The sequence below is a fragment of the Falco rusticolus genome, chromosome 4 (genome assembly GCF_015220075.1).
Source record: "Falco rusticolus isolate bFalRus1 chromosome 4, bFalRus1.pri, whole genome shotgun sequence".
In the NCBI taxonomy this organism is placed as follows: domain Eukaryota; kingdom Metazoa; phylum Chordata; class Aves; order Falconiformes; family Falconidae; genus Falco; species Falco rusticolus.
Window position 1 is genome coordinate 47352059 of NC_051190.1, and position 23791 is coordinate 47375849.

At 55.7% G+C, this 23791-nt stretch overlaps 1 protein-coding gene across 1 annotated transcript; it reads right to left on the reverse strand.

Moving 5' to 3' along the window:
• Nucleotides 1-6187: 6187 nt before the first annotated feature.
• Nucleotides 6188-22905, reverse strand: ATP8B3 (ATPase phospholipid transporting 8B3). Its single transcript, XM_037382589.1, has 27 exons — nt 22842-22905; nt 22182-22273; nt 21546-21659; nt 20980-21078; nt 20457-20518; nt 19774-19846; nt 19602-19672; nt 18942-19024; nt 18205-18363; nt 17569-17657; nt 16496-16689; nt 15595-15803; nt 14236-14270; nt 13606-13759; nt 13004-13192; nt 12456-12568; nt 11877-12041; nt 11470-11581; nt 11091-11166; nt 10503-10644; nt 9788-10055; nt 9051-9274; nt 8345-8428; nt 7844-8083; nt 7501-7639; nt 7093-7223; nt 6188-6424 (listed from the first exon to the last, which is right to left on the reverse strand). The coding sequence occupies exons 1-27, from the start codon at nt 22903-22905 to the stop codon at nt 6188-6190; spliced, it is 3618 nt and encodes a 1205-aa protein (XP_037238486.1).
• Nucleotides 22906-23791: the final 886 nt, after the last annotated feature.

The following is a 23791-nucleotide window of genomic DNA, read 5'->3' on the forward strand; positions in this document are numbered from 1 at the left end:
TTTGGTCACGCAGGGAGGGATGGTGGCATTTTTGTCCGGAAAGATGAAGGCAGGAGCAGTGGAACATTCTCCAAACCCCTCCGTTAGGGAGTGGTTTGGAGTGTGGAACCTTCCAGCAGGAACCATTCCTAGAGTCCCCCGAAGGGGCATTTTTGGCTCACTGGGGGAGATGGGCACAGCCGGCTCTGCTCCAGGAGGACCACCGGTGAAGCTGCCCTCCCGCAGCGACTTTTCTGAACGCTTCGCTTAGGGAAACCTGCCCTTGAATCAAACCTACTGGCTTTAGGCTCTGGCTGAGGCGGCTCCTTTTGAGTTGGACCAAACTTGCCCAGGGCCAGCCCCCCTGGTTACAGCAAGCCCGTCCAGGACCCCCCCAGGGTCCTCAGGTGACCCCCCCAGGGTCCTCCATCCCACTGGGCAACCTGACAGAGCAGGTCAGAGCATCCCCCACCCCCATCTCCCCCCCCCCGCCCCCCCTCCACGCCACTGCCTTGGCCAGATCTTGCCCCCCCCCCGCCCCGTGGCCGTGCCACCCCACTTCTACCCGACACCCCCATGGCTTGTGATACCAAAGACGTTCTCTATGCAGGAGAAAGCCCTCTTTTCCACCCAGCACAGACCTTACAAGCCTTTGACAATGTTCTCTGAAATACCTCAAAATATTTAATGTATAGTTTATGTGATAAAAATAAAAAAAATTACTTAGCTAGTTTTTGGAATTTGTGACTTGAAGCTTTATACTGTTAAATTATAATTTTGCAGAAGACGGCATGTTCTTATTTCTTTGACGCGTTCAATGGGAGACATATTGAATGTTAAGGAAATGAAAGCTGGATAGTTTCACGATTTTAAAAAAAAAGAGAGAGAAAGAGAGAGAGAAAGAGAGAGAGAAAGATTAAAAAAAAGGACCCTTGGAGTTTACAGATTTCATATTTAAACAAGTCCTTTTAAAAAAAAAAAAAGAAAAAAAAGAAAAACTAATAATGATGACAATACCTTTGCGTTCAGATGTGTTACTTTTCTCTGAGTCATGTCGTACAAGAGTATTTATTATATGTGTTCTGTGTTCAAATGTAATTTAAAGAAGACAAAAAAAAAAGAAAAAAAAAAAGACAAGATGAGAATTTGATTTATGCATGAAAAAAATATACTCTTTCTTGAAGTAATGTAATAATTATTCGGGGAGGGGTGGTCGGGTGGGAGCGGGAGGGGAGAAACTGTGCTTTTTTTGTCCACGAGTTTTCGGTTGATGAGGACTTCTCTGCATGGATCACGTTTTTTTCCAACTCACGCAGCCACGGGAGAGTCGTCGTTTATCCCCTTGGTTTCTTCCTTTGCCTCTTTTCTTCCTTTCCTCACCCTGAAAATCCCACGGCAGCGATGCTCGGGGGTCCCCCGGGAAGGAGGGAGTGCACGGTGTGGTCCTGTGCCCGGCAAACAGGGTAAGGGTATCCGGGGCATGGGACCCTGGCGTCCCCCCGCCGCCGTGGGGTCTGGCTCCTCGCTGTGCTTTGGGTTTGGATTTTTGTTGGATTTTTTTTGTTGTTGTTGTTTTTTGGCTTTATCCAGCTCTGTGGGTACCCGAGCGCAGACCAGAGGAGAGACCATCAGCCTCCACAACCTGAGCCGGCAAAGCTGCGGGGCTTCTCGTGTGCTCTGAGACAAGGGAAACGACCCCCAGGCACCCCAAACCTCTCCCCCGGGGCCGGGGCTGAGACTATTCCAGCTGATGCTCCCAAGTCCCCGTCACCCCTGGGGTGACCTCACAGACCTGCCACTGCCCTTGCACGGAACAAGGTGCTGATGATGGTGCCGCATCAACACCCAGCCGGACCCGGGGATGGACTGGAGCGACCTGTTTCTGAGGTTTTTCTCCCCAAGGATGTAGTTGGGGTCAGAGGTAGCACCCAGCACCCAGTGCCTGTCCCTGCCAGGCTTTCCCAGCCCTGTACCCGCTCGGGCTGGAGGGGGAAGAAGTGTCCAGCCGGTGGAAGAGGTCCTGGAGGACCCCAGGCCACCAGTAGGTCTCAGGGGACTTCGGAAGGTCTCCCTGCTGGCCCTAGACAGCCAGGGACCTTTCTGCAAATGTCCAGAGAGCCCCCCCCGAACAGGGCTGCATCCCCTGCTCCTTCCTCCCCCTGCTTCTCCTCTCCTTGCTTAAAGACAGGAGGAGAGGAGCAGTAAGGGGTCACGTCTTTGGAGGTCAGGAAAGTGAGGGGGGCCCGGAGGCAGCAGCGGTACCTGCTGCTTTCTGCTCCCCTGCCCTTACCAGAGCATTTCCCTTAAAACGCTGGTTCCTCAGCCTGCTGCAGCCTCTTCACCGCTCCATCCTTTGCCTCCCTCGCTGAAGGTGGCCCCAAAGCTTAGCCCACAGCAAGGAAAGAGGTCTCAGCTTCTTTGAGCCCCACCAAAGAGGCCCCCAAAAGCAAAGTACATTTTTTTTTCAGTCTGCATCTCTTGCCCAATGCACTGTCCCTGCAGCCTTCGCCGCCTTCATGGCCAGCACTGGGTGGTGGTGGGGGACATGGCTCAGTACCAGGTGGTGGTGGGGGACACTGGACCCACTGACCCAGGACCTGGGTTTTAGGCAGACGTGATGCTTATTCCCTCAGCACCGTTCATCTGCTCATCTGCTAACCCACCTTCCTGTCCTCTGGGGAGCTCTGCCTCACCCCCGTGTTCCACCCATGAGACTTTTCCAGCATGAGAAGCTTTGGGGCTTGGAGGCCAGGACCTCATTTCCAACCACAAAGTCTTACCACACTTGGATGCAGCCCACAGTACCAAATCCTCGGACCTTACAGACAACAGCTGGTTTCCATCACAAACCCAGTGGCTCGGGAAGCCCCAGAGGAGCCAAGTGCCCTCCCCTGTCCTTCAGCCCCCCAGGACTTGCTGGACCATCCTGCCCCACACCAGACCCGCCGTGCCTGCTGCCCACATCAACCAAAATGCCCTGAGGAGCAACTTGCCACGATACCAAAGATTATTTTTTTTCCCTGCAGGTAATGACAATCCGAGCTCTGTCCTAAAGACAATTCTCTCAACCAAGGTTGACCCCGAAGGGCGTTTTTGTGCTGTGGGGAGCAGGGGCAAAACCGGGACCCCAGGGGCACCTCAGAGGGTGATGGGGATGTGGATGGTCAGAGGGTGAGAAACAGGAGGGGACCCAGGTTCTCCCACCAAGACCTGGTAGTTCAGCCTGGCCACTGTATTCTACTTCAAATGTGCAAGTTTTCAGGGATTTGGGTCATTTCATTGTGCCCCCCAGGCTCTCCGGTTCTGCCTTGGGTGGAAGGTTTCCACCAATGGCTTTTGTGCTTTGAAAACCCAGCGCTGGCAGCAGGACAGCGCTGTCCCTGTCCCGCCGGGCAAGCAGGAGGAACACAGGCTCCCCAGGATCCCTGACTGGGGTTTAGCCATTGTCACCCCCCACTATGGCACAGCCAGAGCCAAGCTTTTCCTTCACTAATGATGGCTCCATTGATGGGACATGGCCATGGAGCGAGCCAGAAGATGGCGTTTCTCCATGCCAAGAAATAACTTTGCAAAAAAAAATAAATATAATTGCCACCCATCCCTTTTCCTGAAGCCTGGGTGGGGAAGATGATGGGCTGCTCAGGACCCCTGTCCCCAGCCTGCTTTGGGCACTGTGAGGATGCTGCTGGGCTGGGTTGGCTGCTGACACCGCGACCCGGTCACCCTCATCGCCGCCACGTGTCCCCGTCACTAAATCAGCTCCTTTTCCCTTGTCTCAGAGGACACCCGCAGCCGAGGTGGGGCTGGACCTGCAGATGCTGCTGCACAGAATCCAGTTCCTCTTGCGTCTGCCTTTCTTTGGGGTTTTTAAAGAGAGGAAATTAAAAGTGCAAACGACAAAACGCAGTTGTTTTGTTTTTTTTCTTTTTTTTTTTTCCCCCCTTAAATTTCTAAAGGAAAAAATTAAAGTCAGAATCAATCCCAGCCAAGAAGAACCCGCAGCCTCGGGTTTGCCAGTCCAGCCACCTCCAGAAAGCACTGCTCATTTTTCTGGATAGCAATAGACGACACTCGCCCTCGTCCCGCACGGTCCGAGGGCTGCATCTCTGAGTTTTTAAATGACTTTTTCCTTCTAATTAAATTGAACTTTTTTTTCCTGCTGCTTCATCGTTACTCTCATGGGATAGGTTTTACTCTACAGCGAAATGCAATTGTTACTCCTCTGTGTCTTGCAACTATATTTGTTTAAGCTATTTACAAACGTTAAAAAAGGAAAAAAAAAATTAAAAAAAGAGTCTTATGTGTCAGGCACTTTATCCAAACTGTGCTGTGTGCTCTGGAGTTTGTTCCTCGTTCTTTGCAATGACTCATGCAGGGGAAGTTATCAGGAAATTTAACTCCAGCCTGTCAACAGGTTTTAAAACAGAAAGAAAGAAAGAAAAAAAAAAATCTCTATTTGTTCATCCTCTACTGGTCATGACTGTGTTGTATTTCTGCAGCTTTCTGTTTCTTCAATAAATTATTTTCTAGTCATTCACCCTGGCGCGTGTGTGTGTCCCGCGGCGATGCTCATGGGTGGGTTCCCCACGGCAGGAGGGGGGCTGCTTTGGGGGAGCAGCCCCAGTTTAACCACCCCGACTCCTCTCCCCAGACCTGGCCGGAGAGCATCGGAGGGGGGGAGGTTTGGGGATTGTGCCCAGGCGGCTGGGAAAGGTTCCTTCTCCCAGTTTCCCACCTGGTAGCTGCAGGGGTGAGAGCTTTCCCAGAGGAAGCCTCGGATACTTCTATTTCTTGGCACCGTCTGCACCCTTCTGGCCAGAGCCCAAGGAAAACACTTTAATTCTCACAAACTCTGTGCAGATGAGGCCAAAGCACTTGTTAAACAAACCCATCAAGCCGCGCTTGCTGCAGGCAGGTCCAAGCCCCCCTGGCTGATTGAATTATTTCTCTTTTTACCTGAACGTCTTGTCCTACCATGCGTTTTGCCATGGCACAAGTGCTGGCAGGTGGCAAAGAGCTGGTGGCATACACCAAGGGACCGCAGGACCCTTCTGTGCAGCTTTCTCCCTTGGTAGCACAACAGCCAGTTACAGGAGAGGAGAGAAAAGCTAAAGTCCTTTTAATTAAAAAATAAAACCAGTAAAAAAGGTGATCCAGTCACCCGTCAGTCGTTCACAGACAACTTTTCCAGCAGGCAATACTGATGTCCCCAAGGTGACGTGTGCTCCGGTGCCCGCTGGGCAGAGCTGATGCACGGCCACCCCCAGGCTTTGCCCTCCCCCCCAAAGTACTTTGCAGGGCTTTGCAGCAAACAGCCTGTGGCCACAAGCTGTCCCCAAGGATGGGGACATCAGTCCTGGGGGAGTGGGACGTGGCTGCTGTAGAGAGGGGCATGGCACATAGCAGATGCCACCGCCACGTGTCCGGGGTGGCAGAGACATGGAGGAGCAGGCGGCGAGGAGTGAGGAGAGGCTGCGAGAAGCTGGGCTGGTTTGGCTGGAGAAGAGAAACCTGCAGGTAAGCAATCGTCCGTCAAATTGTCCTCCCGAAAATTTTCAAATTACACTGCTCCGAGTCCAATCCGTTGGGATGATGCTTGGGAAAGCCAAGGGCACTGGATCCAGCCCCGCAGTGGGAGGGCGGCTGATGGGCAGCCTTGGGAAATTGAGGTGAGGGTCTTCATGCAGCCGCTGCAGCTTGGCCCCCGGCGTGGGAGGGAGTGAGCAGGGGTGAGGGGCTGCGCCTGCCACCCAGCCCCCGGCCCGGGGCTTGCGTCAGGGCATTGTATTAATTCGCAGGTGGAATAACGAGCCTGGGACAGGAGAGCTGCTGTTTGTGGGTCCAGCCCCAGCTCCAAGGGGGCTCAGCGGAGGGAGGGGGGCTGGGATGCCAGCCGGGGAGTCGCAGGGCGAGGGGCCAAGCATGGTGGCAGAGCTTGGTGGCTTTTATGGCCTTACAGGCTCCTGCAAAGCCCACCACCCATGGCACAGGTGAGACGGAACTGCTGGTGGGACACATCCCGGGGCTCAGCACCTGCAGCAGCAGCCCCCCAGGCTGGGCCAGCCCCTCTGTGGCCACGGGAGCTGCCTGCACTTCAAAACCATCCAAATAAGATTTTTAAAATGCCCGTAAAAGGAGGAAACCAGCCAGTTCTTGACGGCACCTCACCTGTCCCAGCGTGGTGGGAGGCTGATGCTGGCCAGGACAGCTATGCTGAGGAGCTGGGGAGGGAGGGCAAAGCTGGGGGTGTCTCTGGGTGCAGGAGGCCTGGGGTGATGCTGCGGGTGGCCCTGGCACGCAGGCTGTCCCCGCGGGTGATGAGGCCAGCATAGCCCTCCTGGTGGGAGAAGGCGTAGCTGGAGCGGCGGTGGAAGGAGCCGCGGGGGACGTGGGCACGCAGCTCCACTGAGGGCTCCGGCTTCTGCTTGGCTTTCAAGCAGATCTTCTGCAAGGAGACAGAGAGACCAGGGCTGTGGCCACGTCCAGGCAAGCCCTCATCCCAAGGAGGGACACACCGGGAGCACAGGGACACTCTCCACCAAGACGTGGTTTGGCTCCCAGCTCCACCATGACCTGAGTTGCCATGATGGGATGCATAACATGGGGACCCTCCTGGGGGTCTTCAAAGCTCTCAGAGCTCTGGAGCACAATCTCAACCCCTGCTCTCATCTGGGACCTCTTTGCACCACCAGGAAGGTATAACCCACAACCCACATGGGGATGAGCTCTACCAAGGCTGGGGGTGGTACCAAGACCTGCACCAGAGCCTGGTGCCTCCTAAGTGGCTGGTCTGGGGCATCCTGGAGGCCAGTTCCTTACTGCAGCCAGAAGCAGACCCGCTCCAAGAGCCAGATCAGGTCTCTTGCTCCAGGACCTCTTGTGGGGCCATGTGGGGAGGGAGTCCTGGTGCCACAATTGGTCACTGGTGTCATGAGAGACCACCAGCAGGCGAGTGGTGCCACCCAGGAGAGGTGACATGTCCCACCACTACAGTCCAGGCAGTTCCCTGGGGAACCTCACCCTTCCTATCACCAGCAGCACCCTGGCCAGCCCCAGGCACTGAGGCCGGCAGAAGGCAGCCCCCTCCCCAGGCAGCCCCCGCACAGCCCCCACCTGCTGGATGCTGGGTTTGCCCACAATGGTGTGGTACAGGTGGACAGTGAGCGAGGGGATGGTGTTCACCACCAGGGACAGCAGGACCACGAGCAGGACGTAGGGGTCGGTCAGGGCGTTCTGGCTGGCGTCTGTCAATGCAAGAAGTCAGTGGGTGATGTTTAAGTAGGGAAGGTGGAGAAGACAGAGGGATCAGCTGTTGAGGGGCATGCTCCCACCCATGAAGGTGTTGAGGGGTCTAAAGAGGAGATGGCATATAAATTGGAGTCAAAAATGAAGACGGCAGGATCAAGAAGGGGCAATGAAAAGATGATCTACAAGGTGGGAAACAGCTGCCAGCACCAAGCCCAGGCTGGGATCCCCTGGCTGGGGAAAGGAAGGACCATGGGGACCCCCAGGGCATCTCACCTGGGAAGCGGAAGATGGTAGGGGCTATCCTGAAGGCATCAATGCTTTGGGTCAGGAAGGAGAAGAGGCAGAAGAGCAGCAGGCTGGCTGTGACCATCAGGAAGGACAACACCGTCCAGAACTTAGTGTCCAGGATGATCTGCAGGGAGAAGGGTAGGGCGCACAGCATCTCATGGAGGCTGCAGGGACTTCCATTTGGCCACTTGCCTCAGATCCCTCCCCTGCCCCAACGGAGATCGTCCCCCAGCCACGGAGCTGCTGCGGGTGGTGTCAGAGCACCCAGGGCTGCAACCCTAAACATCTGCTGCAGGGCCAGGATGGGGAAGGGCAGGTTGGTGCTCACCTCCACCAGGACCGACAGCAACGCCGACGTGGCCACCGTGATGGCGAAGGACTCGTAGTCGCCAACAGCCTTACTGCCGACGTGGTCCTCAAAGGCCCAGAGTGCGATGTAGAAGCTGGCGAGTGAGGTGCTGACCCCGTGCAGGAGGGTGACACCAAAAACGCGGTAGTTGAAGAGCTCGTCTTGCTGCCCGATCATGTAGAGCTCAGGGAACTCCAGGCTCTTCTTGGCACTCACGTCCTGCCGGGAAGGCATCAAGCATCACCTTCCCCACCCACAGTGGGGAGCAGGATTGGGCCACCCCACCCAACACACGCTTCGGGAGACCTGCAGCAAGTCCCTCCACCTGCTTGCTCTGTGGGGGACGACACACCAGGACCAGTGGTGGGCTCCCAGCGCAGGGTGGGTACCACATCCCAGCAGAAAGAGCCACGCAGATGGGGTGCAACAACTGCTGGGCCGATTCGCATCCGCCAGGGATGCAGCCCAGAGAACCCGTACCTGCTCCAGAAGGCCCACGGATAGCACGGGGTAGGCAGTGTAGAAAATGTTGTAGAGCGCGATGAACCAGCCTTCGTACAGAGGCTAGAAGGGAGAAGAAAGCGGCTGTGAGCTCAGAGGAGCTTTGGAAAGACTTGGAAAAGGTGCCCAGGCACCAGGGGTGGGTCCCAGAGACCCACATCCAGACTCCGGGGAAGCCCCCATGGCCTTGCCCCAGGCTCTGCATCAGCTCCACGTTGTCCGCAGCAATCGGTGGGCTGGGGGGCCATGCTTCAGGTGGAGATGGGGGGCTGGAGCCACGCAGTGGTGGTCAAGTCACGCTGATGGCCCTTGGGATAAATGCTCCCATTTTGGTGGCAACCAGCTTAGTGCACGTGGGATCTTTCCCTGCATCTGTTCAAGGCTGAGCTGCAGCTCACGAGGACATCCCAGATCTCCCCAGCGTGCTTTTCCCAACGCAGCCAGGCAAAAACCAGATAACTAGTTGCATCTCAGCCAGGCAGTCCCAAAAAATTGGACAGCCCAATACCATGGTAAGGGAGAAAGGAGACCGGCGTGGTGATGTGGACATGTGTCCATCGGGCAGTACCAGGCATGGGACCTGCATGGGATCCTCAGCAGGGGGGTTTGGAACACGGGTGTGCAGCCCCCCCCCCCCTTCCCCCCCCAGATGGATGTGACCCATGCTAATGGCTGCCTCCCTCACCTGAGCCGTGAATCCGCTGTGGAAAGCAAACCAGACCTGGGCCATGAGGCCAGCAAAGGTCTTGTAGAAGAAGTAGCGGAGGAACTTGCAGATGCGGAGATATGCCCAGCGGCCGTGGACGAGCAGGAGGCGCTGGAGGTAGGAGAACTGCGCCAGGGCGTAGTCGCTGCACTGCACGGCTTGCATGCCCTCCAGCCCGCTGATGCCCACCCCGATGTCAGCAGCTGCAGAGAACAGGAGAGTGTGAAAGGCTGGGGGGCAGGTCTTGGGGCAGCTGGGTGCTCGATTTCCCCGTGGATTGCTCCCAAGCTGATGGGCAGAGGGTGAATGCAGGAACGGTGGACAAAGGGAAGCCCCCTCTATCACGTGCCGAAGCTGTGGGAGTGACGTGCCAGGCGTGGCTGGGCATGGGGTGGGCACAGCCCCGTGGCAGGGCTGCTGGAGAGGGGCAGGGATGTCTCTGGAGCTGCCCACACTGGGGCTTGAAGCTTCATCAAGGTTCATCCCCACTGCCAGAGCGAGCGGTCCCACCCTGCTCTGGTCCCAGGCTGGTCCTGGACCTGTGCCTCACTCCCCTCCCAGCACAGCAATGGGGGGAACTGGTTTGGAGGTTCCCCTCCCAGCTCCTCCCCTCAAAGGAGAGGATGATGTGGTGGAGATGGCAGATAGGGCACCACCACTCCCCACCAGCGGGTCATGCCCACCGAAACCCACGCTCCCCCTGCCCCGAGCCTCACTTTTGATCATGTTGACGTCGTTGGCCCCATCCCCAATGGCCAGTGTGATGGCCTTCTTGTGCTTCTTCACCAGCTGCACGATGAGGGCTTTCTGCTTGGGGGTCACCCTGCAGCAGATCACTGCCTGGCAGCTGGTGGCCAAGTCCACGAAGGCCTTCTCCACCAGACTGCCCCGCTCCTGCGAGCCCGGAGCCCTGCAGCAAGCCAGCCGCTGCCAGGGCCAGCCCTTCTCCTCCTTCAGCACCTCTCCTGTGTGCAGGATTTTGTCCTTGGGGGAGAGCAGACGTGGCTGGGACCTCACCCATAGCCTTCACAGCACGAGAGCCCCCAGTTCCTCAACAATATTTTTCAATCTTGTAGATGCTACGAAAATGTAAGCCCCATTTTCTCCAAGTTCACCACGCAGTAGACACTGACCATGAGACCAGTTTGCTCCAGTATGACCAGAAGAGCACATGCCAGCCTGCATCATCCCAGAAGACTGGTAGGGCAGGTGCGGTCAACGTCCCCCAGTGCCAAAGGATTGGTGCAAGGTTGTCCCCCTCTCCACGCCCCATTCCCCAGCACAAAACAGGCTTTTCCCACTCCACGGGCAGGAGGGACATCACGTCCTCTGTGTGCTGGTGCCACCCAGGACTTTGAGAGCACCAGGGCAGGACCAGCAATCTGCTGGTGCAAGCAGGGAGCTGAGAATTGCATCCCAGTGCCACCTTACCAGGAAGTCCCCACTGATGATGATGGCTCTCTTCTTGTGGCACATAGGCTCTGGGCGCTGCTGGGAGAGGCGGCTGCTGCACCGTGCTTCCCCGCTGCCGCTGAGGTTGTTGTTGCTCACCCAGTAAGCCTTGAGAACCTCGCTGTGTGAGGAAGGGGTGGCTGGAGCTGAGCTGAGGACACTGGGCAGGATGCCCAGCTTCGACCGAGACCTACAGTTGGCCTTTGCCATCTCAAAGCTCCAGGGAGATGGAGCTGCTACCCAGTGGTGGGAACAGGGGGAGACAGGGGGTCCCAGGGCTGCACTGATGCCAGAAATCAGCCTCTGTCCCTGTGGTTTACAGGCTGGAGAGACAGCTTAAGCACCTTCTGGTCAAAGCCTGCCAAGGAGGAGAAGGGGCAGGAACAGATGGGGAAGCCTGGAAAAGCATCCGCAGATGAAGGCCATGGACATTCAGGCTGGGACAGGGAAGGAGAAGCATCATCTCAGGCAGACTTGAGCTGTGCCCAACCTGCACAGGTCCCTATACCCTCAGGTGTCTTCAGTAGGGACGACAACATCCTGAACCAGGAGGTCATCATTCCTCACCTGATCTCCTTCTCCTCCAGGATCTCCATGTCATCCGTGAGCAGCTTGCATGCATAGCCAATGTTCATTGCGGTCTCTGCAACACGCAGGTGTCAGCGGCCAGGGGTGCTGTCCCCCACGTCCCCGGGCAGCCCCCAGCCCTCGGGTACAACAGCCCTTGGTGGGCAGCAGCTGCTGGGGGCTCTGCTCCAGCTCGATGCCATCGCGCAGATGGCTTCCCCTGCCTCAGTTTCCCCACGGGTGACATGACCTGGGGGACGTGCTGCTGCATTAAAGGGAACAGCAGAACCTGGCTGCTGCCCACTCCCGGGGCCTCACCTCTTCTCTGGTCCTGGGTAGGGGAGAAGCTGAAACGGGGTCTGGGGTTGCCTCCACTGACCTTGTTTGTCTCCTGTCAGCACCCACACTTTAATGTTGGCCAGTTTCAGCAGCTGGATAGTCTCAGGGACTCTGTCTTGCAACTTGTCCTCAATGGCTGTGACCCCCAGCAGCTGGAAGGAGGGTAAGTGGGTGTCACGCCACAGGGCACGGCAAGATATGGAGGTGGGAATTGCCCCTGGGTCCAACCAGGAGTCCTTGCCCATGAGCGGACACAATCTGACAGATATCTACCCCAGTGTCTATTGGCATGTCACAAAGTCACCTGTGGAACTCCACCTGCCCTCCCACCCAGGGGGCGGGGTGTTGGGCTGGACACCCCCCTCAACCCAGAGAGCTGAATGCCACACTCCTGCCCTCTGTGGGACCAGCACAGCCGGTTCCTTCTAAACCCCTGCCTCATCCCACCTGCAGGTCCTGCTCCATCTCCTCGTACAGCTTGTCCAGCTCCCGCGCGCGGTCCTGCAGCAGGACACTGGCCTCCCGGTGCCTCCTGCTCCACGTGCTGTACTCAGCCTCGCTCACCTCCTTGCTGGCCAGGCATAAAGTCCTCAGTGTCTCCTCTGCAAAGCGCTACAGAGATGAGACATCAGGTCTCCCTTCCCTCAACCAGGATGACTCTCATGGTGGACCAGGGCATCATGCCAGCCAGCCGCGATGCCCCCATGGGCACAGCCAGAGACACTCCAGGTTTTGAGGCTCTCCCGCTGGGCTCTGGCTCCCTCCCCATCCTACAGCATCCCCATGAGCATCCTTGCAATGCCATACATTGCAATGCTCTGGTCCATACAGAACACCGAAGGTGGATTTGATACCCTCTTAGCCCCTGTCCCATGTGCAGGTGAGGCTCGTAGAGCAGAAGGAAGAAAGAAGGACCAAAATCCTGAAGCCAGAGAGAGAAAGAGCAGCAGGGACTGCAGGACACCCAGCCCAAAGCCAGCAGCGGGGAGACCAGCCCTCTTCGCCGCAGGCTGGCGTGGGACTCACATCCAATGCCATCTCAGTGAAGGTCTCATTGGGCCCTTGGCTCTGCAATCTCTCCAGGATGACCGTGTCAGCCCCCTTGGTGTAGAGCCGGATTGTGCCCTGGGGGTCTCGCACTGGGAGGAAGAGGAGGGACAGCCTAAGTCCCCAGCGAGAGACTCCCACTCATCACTGTCCCCATGTGATGGCCACGCTGCAGAAGGCACCACAGGGGACGCTGGTGCTTTTCTGCCAGCAGTGATAGAAAGCACAGGAATTTCCCCAGATCTACACCACCGCGAGGCAGGATCGGGCCTCAAGGACTGACAGTTCCTCACACAACTCCTCTGAGCCCCTGATTTACTTGGTCTCTCTTGGCTGCTCAAACTTTTGCCAGCTGCCTTCACCAAGGTGTCAGGGTGAGCAAAACTGCAGGGATGCCCAGGACGATCCTTAGGAGCCCCTGTGCTGGTCCACTGCAGCCATCCCGGTGCCATCCCTTGTAGGGCTGAGTACAGAAGGGACCCTCTGTGTCCCTGGAGGGCCCCCCTGAGCCACCCTGTCCCGCTCACCCAGGACAGACATCCTCTTGCGATCGCTGTTGAAGTCCAGCATGGCCAGCACCTTGTACGTCCTCTTCTTCCCCAGCTCACTGATGGTGATGGTGTCTTGCGTTCGGGACAGAAAGACGTACCCCAAGTCCCTGGCTGCCATCACCAGGGCTTCTTCATCTGGTGAAGCTGCCTGATAAACCAGCTGGTCTGCAGGAGAGGAGCAGGGATTAGGCAAGGAGACCTCCCAGCCAAGGGACACCTGAAACACCCTGGTCTTGCCCAGCACCGACATTATCTATGGGCACTCTAAAGCCCAAGCCACCAGGCTAGGGAAACTCAATCCTACTTGTCTCATCCCTTCTGCTCATTGCCGCAGGCAGGACAAGTGCCCGGACAGGGATGGATTATCCCCACCGTGTTTCCGTTCCAACTAATTAGCTTTAAAACAAACCCAGATGTGCACTGCTGTGACGCCAGGACAGCGGCACAAAGTGTCCCTGGGGTCTCGTGCCACCTGCTCCCCGCACAGCAGAGCACAGCTGGGTGATGGAAGGAGCCTCAACGCCCTGAACGGCGGCTAGATCCCACACCAAGCGTGCCAACCCCCATGGCCAACCCACCGCCCTTCTCCTCCACCATGACAGTGTGGCAGAGGGCCAGCAGCCTCAGGAACTCCCTCAGCGTGGAGTCGTTGTCCCGCTGGGCAGCTTCCACCAGCATGCCATCACAAAAGTCCAGCTTCTCCCCGTGGTGGTTCCAGGTCGATCCCAATCCCTGCAAGAGGCACAAACAGTTGTCTCTTTTCATCAGACCAGATGAAGGCATCTGAGAGAGATGGAGCATGGGGTTCTCCACCAGGGATGCTGCTGGGGGGTGATGCAGTGACCCCGTGCTGGCATGGTCCGATCCAGATTGGAGTCTGTAAGCAGAGCTCTGCATCGTCTACCCCAAGGGGGTGAGTATAAAAAGGTTGGGAATTTAAAAAAAAAAATAATAATAAAAAAATAAAATCAGAACTGCATTGTTTTATAAACCCGGCTTCCCTGTCCTTAACTGGCAGCTGAGGACCAACAAACTTGCCAGCCCCAGGAAACACGGGCACTTTCCGACAGGATGGGACCCGCCACCAGCAAACAGGACACCAGGCAAAAGGCTGTGCCTGCTGCTGGTGTAACCACCAACTGCTGCGCTTTGGCCCCAGCAAGGGGCAGCATCTAGCCCCATGTGAGTAGGAGGGGGGAGTTACGCACCGATGGCTGTTTGTTCTCATGGCCTGTGCCTGTACCTGCCAAAATAAAAACAGTTCAATTAATTGAGAGCTGGCAGGGAGCATCACTAACGAGGGCTTCAGCAGTTCCTCTGGAAGGGACGGCTGCTCTGCTGGCCGAAACACCAACAAAAAGGAACCGGTTTGCAGCATCTGCTGGCTGCTGGTCATGAGCCAGGCTCCGTTAGGATATCCAGGTCTGATTTCTTTGGCTTTTGGACCGATCAGACTTTCGACACGTTTTTAATGTGAAAAATCCAGTTTCACCCACGTTTCCTCCGCCGCTGGCCAGAGACTGGCGGGATTAGAGCGATGTTGCTGTCGCAGAGGCTCAACACGATCCATCAGGCAGGGCAGAACTGGCTTTATTCCTGCTTAAAAACTTTGCTAGATCTTTTCTTTTCCCTTCCTCTGCTTTTGCTTTTATCACTACCGGTTTGTCTCAAGTGCCTGATACTTATCTCAGGAAAAGGGAGCTCTGTGCTAAAGCTCTGGCCTGCCCTGCTTGCTAAATTTCACTAATGAAGCACTGAGAGAGCTCCCAGAAGCCAGCCAAGAGCTCAAGTAAGTATGGCAATAAGAAAAAGCCTTGGTGATTCTCAGGTTTCTATGGGGAAAGACAAGCAGAATCATTAAAAAAAAAAATAAACAGCAAAGAGCAATTACATGCATTCATTTTAAAGAAACAACGCAAGGGGAATGATAACTTCTTCACCTCCTCCATCCATCACCTGAAAGCCTCAAAGTGCCCAGAGCTGGAAACCAAGCTAGAGATTCACCAGAAAACAATGCAAAGAAGTAAAGCAAAACCTCCTTTTTCTCCAAGACCTTCACAGAAAATGAAAATCCATGGGCTTCACTGGCCCATCACCCCACGGCTCTGCTCTACCCTGTCCTGGCCACCTGGGCCAGCATCAGCCCATTATTTCAGGAGGGATCCACCTCACTCAGACTATGTGTTTGTCATGTGGCTTTGCTGGGCCCCTAACCCCAGGCTTTCCTTTTTTTGTCGGGGAAAACCTGGCTGATCTCAGCTGAGTTTGGGGCATGACACATCTCCTGAAAGGTAGGCTCCCGTTTTAGGGGGCAGAACTGTGCCCTGACTCCGTGCACTGGGAACATGAGCCAAGTGCAACCGCAGGCACTGTGCTCCCTGCAAAGCACCAATAACATGGGGGATGGAACAACCCAAATTCCTACAGCAGCTTCCATCTACACACCCGACCACCAAGGTCAATCCACATGGCCCAAACTCCCCAGCAAGCCAGGAGGAATGGAAAGAACCAGTTCCAGGTTCACCTAACCCGTGAGTCCCTACAAACTTGCTTCCATCAAAAGTTACCATAGATGGTCCCATTGATGCAGCATTTCTTGAAGCTCATAATGTTTTGCGTCAAGGTGCCAGTCTTGTCCGAGAAGATGTATTCGATCTGGCCAAGCTGATCGTTGAGGCTGGTGCTTCTGGCTTTTGCTGGGATGTCTTTGACAGCGTAATACATTTCCAGATCCCAGTTGATAAAAAAGCTGTTCACCAGATAGATGAATTCAAACCTAGGAAGTCAGGTAGAAGAAACTTCATGCTGGGGAAGGAGATCGCGTTCCTCACATCCCGGGGCACCTGGGGGACTGACACAGGGAGAGAGGGCAGAGGGGAGCTCCCCACCTGGCTCTGAGCTTGGGGGACACAAGGGGGTTTCCATTGCTCATGGCCAGGCTTCCAGCAGGCTCATCACACCAGACCGAGAGCCCACGGGGACCCAGGCAACCAGGCTCCCCACTGGAAATCTGGCCCTTGGTGCCAAAATACATAGAGAGGGAGGTTCGGTGAAGGGCTGAAAAGTCTGGAAACTGCTTCTTCCATCACAAAAAATCACAAACTGTGATTATTGCCTGCTCACAACGGCTGTGCGCTTCTCTCCCCCACCCTGCTGCTGCTTGGTGGGCAAACGCCACCTCTATGGGTCTCACCTGCATCCTGCCCACAATTTCCAGCGCCAGCCATCTCTTCGCTGGCTTTCCTCTGAGAAGATCTCAAAGTACCTCATCAATGCTTGGAAGATACGCACCCCATCCTCCATAATCTCTCATGGCTAAGGGGACACATGGGGATGACTCACTCAGGGTCACCGCTGGCTCTTCTGTGCAGCCCCATTTTTTGGCTGTAAACCAAGGTGCCAGCCGATGGCCAAGGACAGGGAGAGGGGTACTGATCTCTGATCGCTTCCAAGCTCTATTGTTCTTACGTTATATACATGGACATGGGTATGATGATGCTCAGGAGGATTGTGAAGCCCCAGAAGTTGAAGAAGGCCTGCTGGGCAGGAGTTGTGTTCTTGTAGAGAGCAGAGAGGTAGCTGTGCTTCTCCTGGAACATCCTGGCCCAAAACCCAGAGGCAACAGCGAGACACAGCGATGTGACCAGCAGCACCAGGAAGATCTGAGATGGGAAGCCAGGGTGAGAATGTCCCATCACACCAGCGCCCACCAGACTCTTTTCTAGGACTAACCATTGCCCCTTCCAAACGGCCTCATTTAGCTGCAAGCCTGGGGAAGGCTGTCCCTGCGCCTGAAGCTGGTTCTCAGAGCTCATCCTGGGCTGGGGTGAGGGATTGCAACACATATTCCAGATGACACATCTGCAGCATGCACAGAGTAAACCCCAGCTTTCCCACCCTCCGAATGGCCGCAGACACTGTCTCCCAGCAGCGGGGCTGTTCTGCAGCTTTCCTGCTGAACTGTCGGCAAGCAGAGCAGTGGTGGTGGCCGATCCGAGGAGTGATGACACCCAACCACCGAGAACAGGAGTAAGAGCCATCCAACTCCTCGTTACGCCCACACTGCTTTGCTTCCCACAGAGGAAAGGTTCCTCCTGCCCCTGGCCTCCACCTGCCTCCATCGGTGCTGAGCCACAGCCTGCTGGTCCCTCAGCACAAGCTGCCTCCTTGGACCCGCACGGTTATGGATTAGTGCAGGCAGAAGGGGCTGGAGATCCTGAAGGCTCTGGTTCCCTAAGCCAAGGGGCTGCTCTGCAGCCAAGGGCTCAGAGTGGCCAAGGTCCAGGGTTTAAGCAACGCAACCACCATGCACGCTGCTCCAGACCCAGCAGCTGCCACTCCCTGATGGGAACATCACTTGGTATTTGCCCATTACCATGATAAACCCAAGATATTTTGAGCAAAATATTGCAAGCTGAAGAAAATCAGCATCACCCAGGAGATGTTCCTGATGATCCATGAGATCAACTCTCAGGAGAAGACCTGTGATCAACCCCAGGCGGCTGGTGGACCAGGGCAGGAAGTGTTTGAACCACACTCACTATGATCACCAGCCGGTCCATCATGCAGTCCAGCTTGGTTTTCTTCCGCTTGATCTTTCCACAGTTCCTCATAATTTTGGAATCAAATCCTGGAAGAGAAAGATCTTGGAAGTAAAAATGCAAGTCCACAGCTCCCAGAAGGTTGCCTCACAGCTAAGTGATGCTGGTTGCCTCCATAACAACATCTCCCCACCTCTGATGACTTTGGAGGACTGCAGCCCTTGATCTGTGGATAACCAAGCTGTGCCTCACTCTCCAAGTGCTGCTCCCACCAGCCCTCGCCCCTCCCACCTGCCCACAGCTGCTGGTGGCCAAGCTCTCAGCCACACTGAGCCACAAAGTGCAAGAAGCCACTGAGCGGAGTGAATCCAGGACGATCCTTGGATCACATTTTGTAGGTGAGATCTAACCTGGGAGGAGCAGAGGTTGGGTACCACTGCATCATCTCCTTGCCAGCAAGCCCACCACCAGCAAAGCTTAGGATAAACCACTGGGGGCTTGGTTCCAGCGCCAGGTCCTCCCACTTTGTACCAGCTGGGAGTGGGACCTGCTGCTGCCAGAAGCGCTGGGGCAGCTTAAAAATCCGTGGGGAGCTGGGTGGTTTCTGCCCTCCCTGATCCGGGGCCAGGCGCTGACCTGCGTAGATAACCAAGCCGTAGCAGACGTCGGTGTTGCGAAGCCTGCAGCCTCGCAGCAAGATCCTTTCGCTGTCGAGCGAGTAGGTCTCACCCCTCCACTCCAGCGTGCCGGTGAAGCTGTGCATGCGGCTGTTGGGCTCCTCGCAGGTCACTGTCCCTTGGGTAGAGGGCACGGTTCAGGCGGTGGCTGCGGGGGACACGGGACCTTCCTCTCCCCTCACCCCCAACCCACTCATCCCCTCCAAAGAGGGTCGCTGGCAGCTTCTCGGGGAGATTCAGGTTTTGTCAGGGCAGCTCCAGGTGGAGTTGGGATACGGAGGGTTCAAATCCAGGCTAAGCTGGAGGGTCACCCTGCGGTGCTGGGAGGGGGCTCGGTCTGGGAACCGCACTAGGCTGTAAACAAGGTGCAAACACACCCCCCTTCACCCCCAGAGCCTCCCAGAAGGGAGTCTGCGTCCTACGAAGGACCAAAGGAGAAAAAAATCCAGGGTCTGAGCTCAGGTCTGGGAAGATCCAGGGCGGGGGGAAGGTGCACAGCCCTGACGGAACCAGCACAGAGCCACTCTGCTGAGGAAGGGTCTCCCCGCAGGGGCTTTGGCTCCGGGTGGGCAGCAGCAAGCGCAGTGTCCCGTTGGACTGATGGCACCCGGTGCCCGAGGGGACAAAGGCTTCCCGAGGCTGGACCCGTCCCATCCCAGCGGGACAGCCGCATCCTCGCCCGGCCGGGACACTCACCATCAAAGGCAGCCATGCTCTCCTCACTCACCAGCTCCTGGTGGGTGACCAGAAGGGCTTGTCTGAACTTCAGGTTCGTTTCCCTGTGAACAAGAGCCGGGGAGGGAGAAATGAAACGACCCTGTGGGGTGACAGAGCTGTTAATTCTGCTGTTGGACCCATGAGACCACGACTGCCGTTAATTATCGGGTGATTACATGAGTGATGGCAATGAAAAGTGAGATAGGGACCTATCGTGCCAGACATGGAGCACTCATGCAGGGAGGGAGCCCTGGCCCAAGGACCCTGCCATTAAATCATCCTGCAGATGGAGGTGGAAGGGATGGGCAACCTCTGTCATCATCCCCCCTCGCTGGGAGGGAGCCAGGAGATGGAGGGAGATGCCCGAGGTCACAAGCTGCTCTGTGGAAGCCTTAAAAGTGGTTTTGGACTCCCATTTCCAAAATCAGGGGGCTCAACCCCCGTTTCAAGGGTGTCTGTAGTTTTAGCTTGCAGAGGATCCCCCACACCCCATGGGTTCTGCTGAACCCGCAGCCCTCCCAGCGTGCCTGACTCCCCCAGTGCTGGGGGGTCCCCAAGACAGGAGGCTTCATCTGTTGGCTGGGGTATCTCTGCCCCTCTCCCCCCATGGCAGCAGCAGTCCCCTGCCCCTCTCCTCACCCATCGATGTCGGCAGTCTCCACGTAGCACAGGCTGCTGGGCTCCGAGCTGCACAGCAAGAGCATGTCGGCCTTGAAGAGCAAAAAGGGGGAGAGGGCATCTGGCTGAGCCCCTCCTCCCCGATACATCCCCCCCACTGCCTCTGGGGCAGCCAGCTCCGGGCACCACTCACCGGGACAATGCTCTCCTTACGCAGCCGGACGATGTCCCCGACGCAGATGTCGTGCCACTTCTGCCAGCGGAAGCTGCAGGAGAATTAGGGGGGAGATTTTTACCCTGGTGGAGCAGTGGGACGGGGGCTGGGGCTGCTGCTGCCCTCTGGACCAGCCTGTGTCCATCCCAGCTTCTTGCGTGAATGGCGTCTCCAGGTTGGTGGTGCCTCTGCCACCGGGATGGCCTCCCATCTGCATGACCAAAGGATGGTTGAGCACTGAGGATGGCACAGGACCCACCGGTAACATACACATCCCCTGCACCTATGGGTGGCAGGGACTTTCAGACCCCTGGCCACAGGTGGGAAGTGTTGGTCTTTCCCCGGACCCGTGTGTAGCACGGCATGACTCTCTGGGTTAGATATGAAGACCTGGAGGAACTTTTGTGGCCCAGGAAACCCTCCTTCCAGCACATCACAGCAAATGAGGGCTTTTTTAGACCATGGCTGGAACGCAATCATCCCCACAGGGGACCAGCTGGACCTGCAGCAGATTGTGGGAGGCGATGGGATTTTGCAGAGTCAGGGACAGTCCCACCAAGACCCTCCTCAGCTGCTGTGCTCAAGGCTGCTTAGCGCTTCAGATGACCCATCGTTCCACGCAAGCCTGGAACACGTGGGTACAGCTTCCCGAAGCCCCTCACCTCTTCCCAGAGAGGATTTCACATGGCCGGCTGTTGATGTTTTTGTCACTTTGGTGACGGCCCTGCACAGAGGAGAGAAAAAAAAGACGCCAGAAGTAAAGGATGGGCCAAGCCAGGCTTCCTTGTCCCATGAAAACAACTCTCTTAATGCCACAACCTGCCTCCTCAGCCCTGGATCTGCTTCCTGAAGCAGTCAGAAGATGAATTCTGATGAATAAAAAGGCTAAATTCCCCCCCAGGTATTTCTAGGGACCAACCTGGGAATACAGCCATTGGATAAGATATTAAAGATGATGGAGATGGGGGTCTAGACCCCAAGGAAAGCAACTGGCTGGTCCCATCCTTCCCAAGGGAAAATACAAAACTTTTTGGACATGGTAGAGTTGATGGTACCTCAGGAACGATGAGTGATGGCAACTCCCAGCTTTTCAGTTCACCCAGCAGCTAAGGGGCCTCTTCTACTGCCCACCCCCCCAGGACCCGATCCCAACGCTCACAGCCTTTTGCTTCAGCTTGTACTCACAATGTCATCGATCAGGTCTCGTAGACCCCGGATGGTGAGGAGGCAGCTCAGGGGGAACAGCAGAGTATACCAGGGCAGCGTGGAGATCTCAGGGAAGGTCTAGAGAAGGAGAATTTTACACCACTGACATGACTTTCACCCCACCTTGGGACACTTGAGGTGACTGAGTAAGTCCTCCTTGCCCCCAGCTCCCCTCCGCAGCCAGCACCTGAGGATGGCAGGAACCCATCCAGGCAGACTCAAGTTGACATCCCTATCCACAGAGAATTGTTTTTTGGAATTTTCACTTCTTTTTAAAGTGGACCTGTGAAATGCCTGTGGGTCCCTGAATCTGGAGGGTAGGATTTCTGTTTAGGTGCGGTCTACGTGAGCTTTGCTTACACCCAAACCCAACCGTTTAGAGTAACCAACTTGACGTAGGAGAAACCCCTTCAGAGCTCATGAATGACACTGAAAAGCAGCATCCCTGACACCAGGGACACCAGAGTCCCCTACTCTAAACACCAGACCATCCTCCTTCACCAGACACTGGCACATGCTTGCTCTTACCTCGGTGTCCATCTCACCTGCAAGAGGATGACAAAGATGAAGTAGACGTTGGCTGTCCGGTGGAACTGCTCGTAGAGGTTCAGGGGCAGGAAGGTGAAGATATTGTACTTGGCCGTCTTAATGGCATTGCCCTGCGGGAGAGAGGCAGGTCAAAGTCAAGGACGTGTTTTGAAAATGTCAAAAACATTCTGGTGTTTTAGGATTTCTCAAGTTTTCACGGCATAAGAGATGCCTTTGAAAAATTACCAAAGCCATAAGGAAAAAAAAAAAAGATTGATTAGAGCAAAGCACTGTATAAAACTGAAACAAAATGATTTGCTTCCGATCATCTAAAGCATACCTAACTGGCCTCAACTAGATGGTCATTATTTAGCTGGAAAAAGAATCTGGTTTTGTTCAATCAAGACTCCTTTTCTTTTCATTTGACCATCAGACTAAAAAGTACCCATCACATAGCCCTGCTCCTTGTCTGACCACTTCAGAGGGCATCTGGGGCACCAGGCAGGGAGCAGCCTGTCCTCCTCATTGAGGATTATGCGTGTGACTCTCCATCCTACTGGAGATCACTTTGCAGCATCCCTGTCACGTCACCCCCGACCATCACGAGCTCAGGAATCACGGGCTGGGCCCAGGGCTGGCCCGGGCTGACTCACCGCATACTTCTTCTTGCTCAGACAGAAGGCGAATTTCTTCTTGAATTGCATGTGGTAGTTTCGGTCATTGGCCCTCACCTCCCAGGTGAAAGCTGGAAAAGCAAGTGGGTACCCACCAGCTCTTAGCAGAGCCAGTGATGGTGCCGCTGGGCTCCTGGTGACCCACTGCTGGGAGAATGGGGCTTCCCACAGCGCGTCTGGACCTGGAGAGCAGCCAGGGTACAGCTGGGACAGAGCCGGGTCCTTGGGCTCAGCTGGGTCACGGAGCAGGCAGGAGGCCAGAAGCTTCCTGAGACGTAGGACTGCTGTGCACGCTCGCTCCCGAGCCTCAGGCTCACCATTTGGGCTCAGGTTTTGGTTTAACAGTATAACCAGGCCAGGTGAAGGACAACGCCTCCAAGCACAGCCTTTGCTATTCTGAAGACTGGTCATTCCTCTCCTGATTTCATTTCTGCTCATTCATTTCATTCTGCTGATTTCATTTTGATCAGCACAGATGCCACCAAGCCATGTTCCCCAGCTCCTGGTCCATCCTTCCAGACCGTTTCACCCCAAACCTGTTTCTTCCCCATCTTACAACCCTGTCCCACATTCAACTTTCTCATAAACTGACTAAAAAACCCCCAGAAGACCCCTAACCCACGCTCATCGCACACTGACCTGGCAGCTGCTTCTTTCCATGCAGGCAGCCCGAGGCTGGGTCCTGCTCAGCGATGGCTCCCATGCCAGGACCTAGGAACAAGGACAACCGCAAATATTTGCCATGCTGAGCAATGACACCATGATCCCACAGGGATGCTCCAACGTCCCAAAGCTGGGCCCTCCACCCCCCCGGGCAGGACATGGTGTGGAAGGGATGCTCTTCTGAGCACAGCTGGGGATGGAGGTCTTCCCCGGAGCCGCAGACTAATTCAGACCTTTTTACTGTCCTGGAGGTATGAAGGGACGCGCATTCCTCCATAGCCACCTGAAGGTCCCGGATCGGTGGTGTCAGGCTGAGCGTTTGTTCAGAAACATTTGAAAGAAAAGGTCTTTCTTCCTTTGACGCCTGATGCCCTTTGCCCTGCCTTTTGCAGGACCAGCCACATCTCAGATCTGAACTGAAATCCACTTCCCCCGGTATTTTTTCCCCACAGACGCAGATTTGCCCTCCACGGGGCTGTACGCTTACTCAGACCTTGCGTAGGTGCTGGCGCCAGGGGCTGCCTGGACAGACCCCTGCATCCTCCAGGGATGCTCAACAGCTTTGGCGTGGGTCATCTCTCAGCCCCACGTTGGCCCAGTCTCAGCTGCCCATGACAACTCAAAGACATTTTTCCTCTCGGAGGAAGTTATGGGAAATCATTTGAAGTCATCAGCAAGGAATAGAAACTCTCCCCGTCCTGCCATCACACCCTAGCATCCGTCATGCCTAGAGAGCAGCCACCTTCATCAATGACAAGATTTCCCTTATGCTCAGTAGCTCAGTGACCTTCCCTGCAGGGATGTTAGGGAAGATTAATTAATGTTTGTGAAGCGCTTTGTGATCCTTACATGAAAGGAGGCAGTGAGGTATAAAGCATTAATTACTCTTTTATTAAATAATCCCACACAGAAGTCTGTCCCTGCCA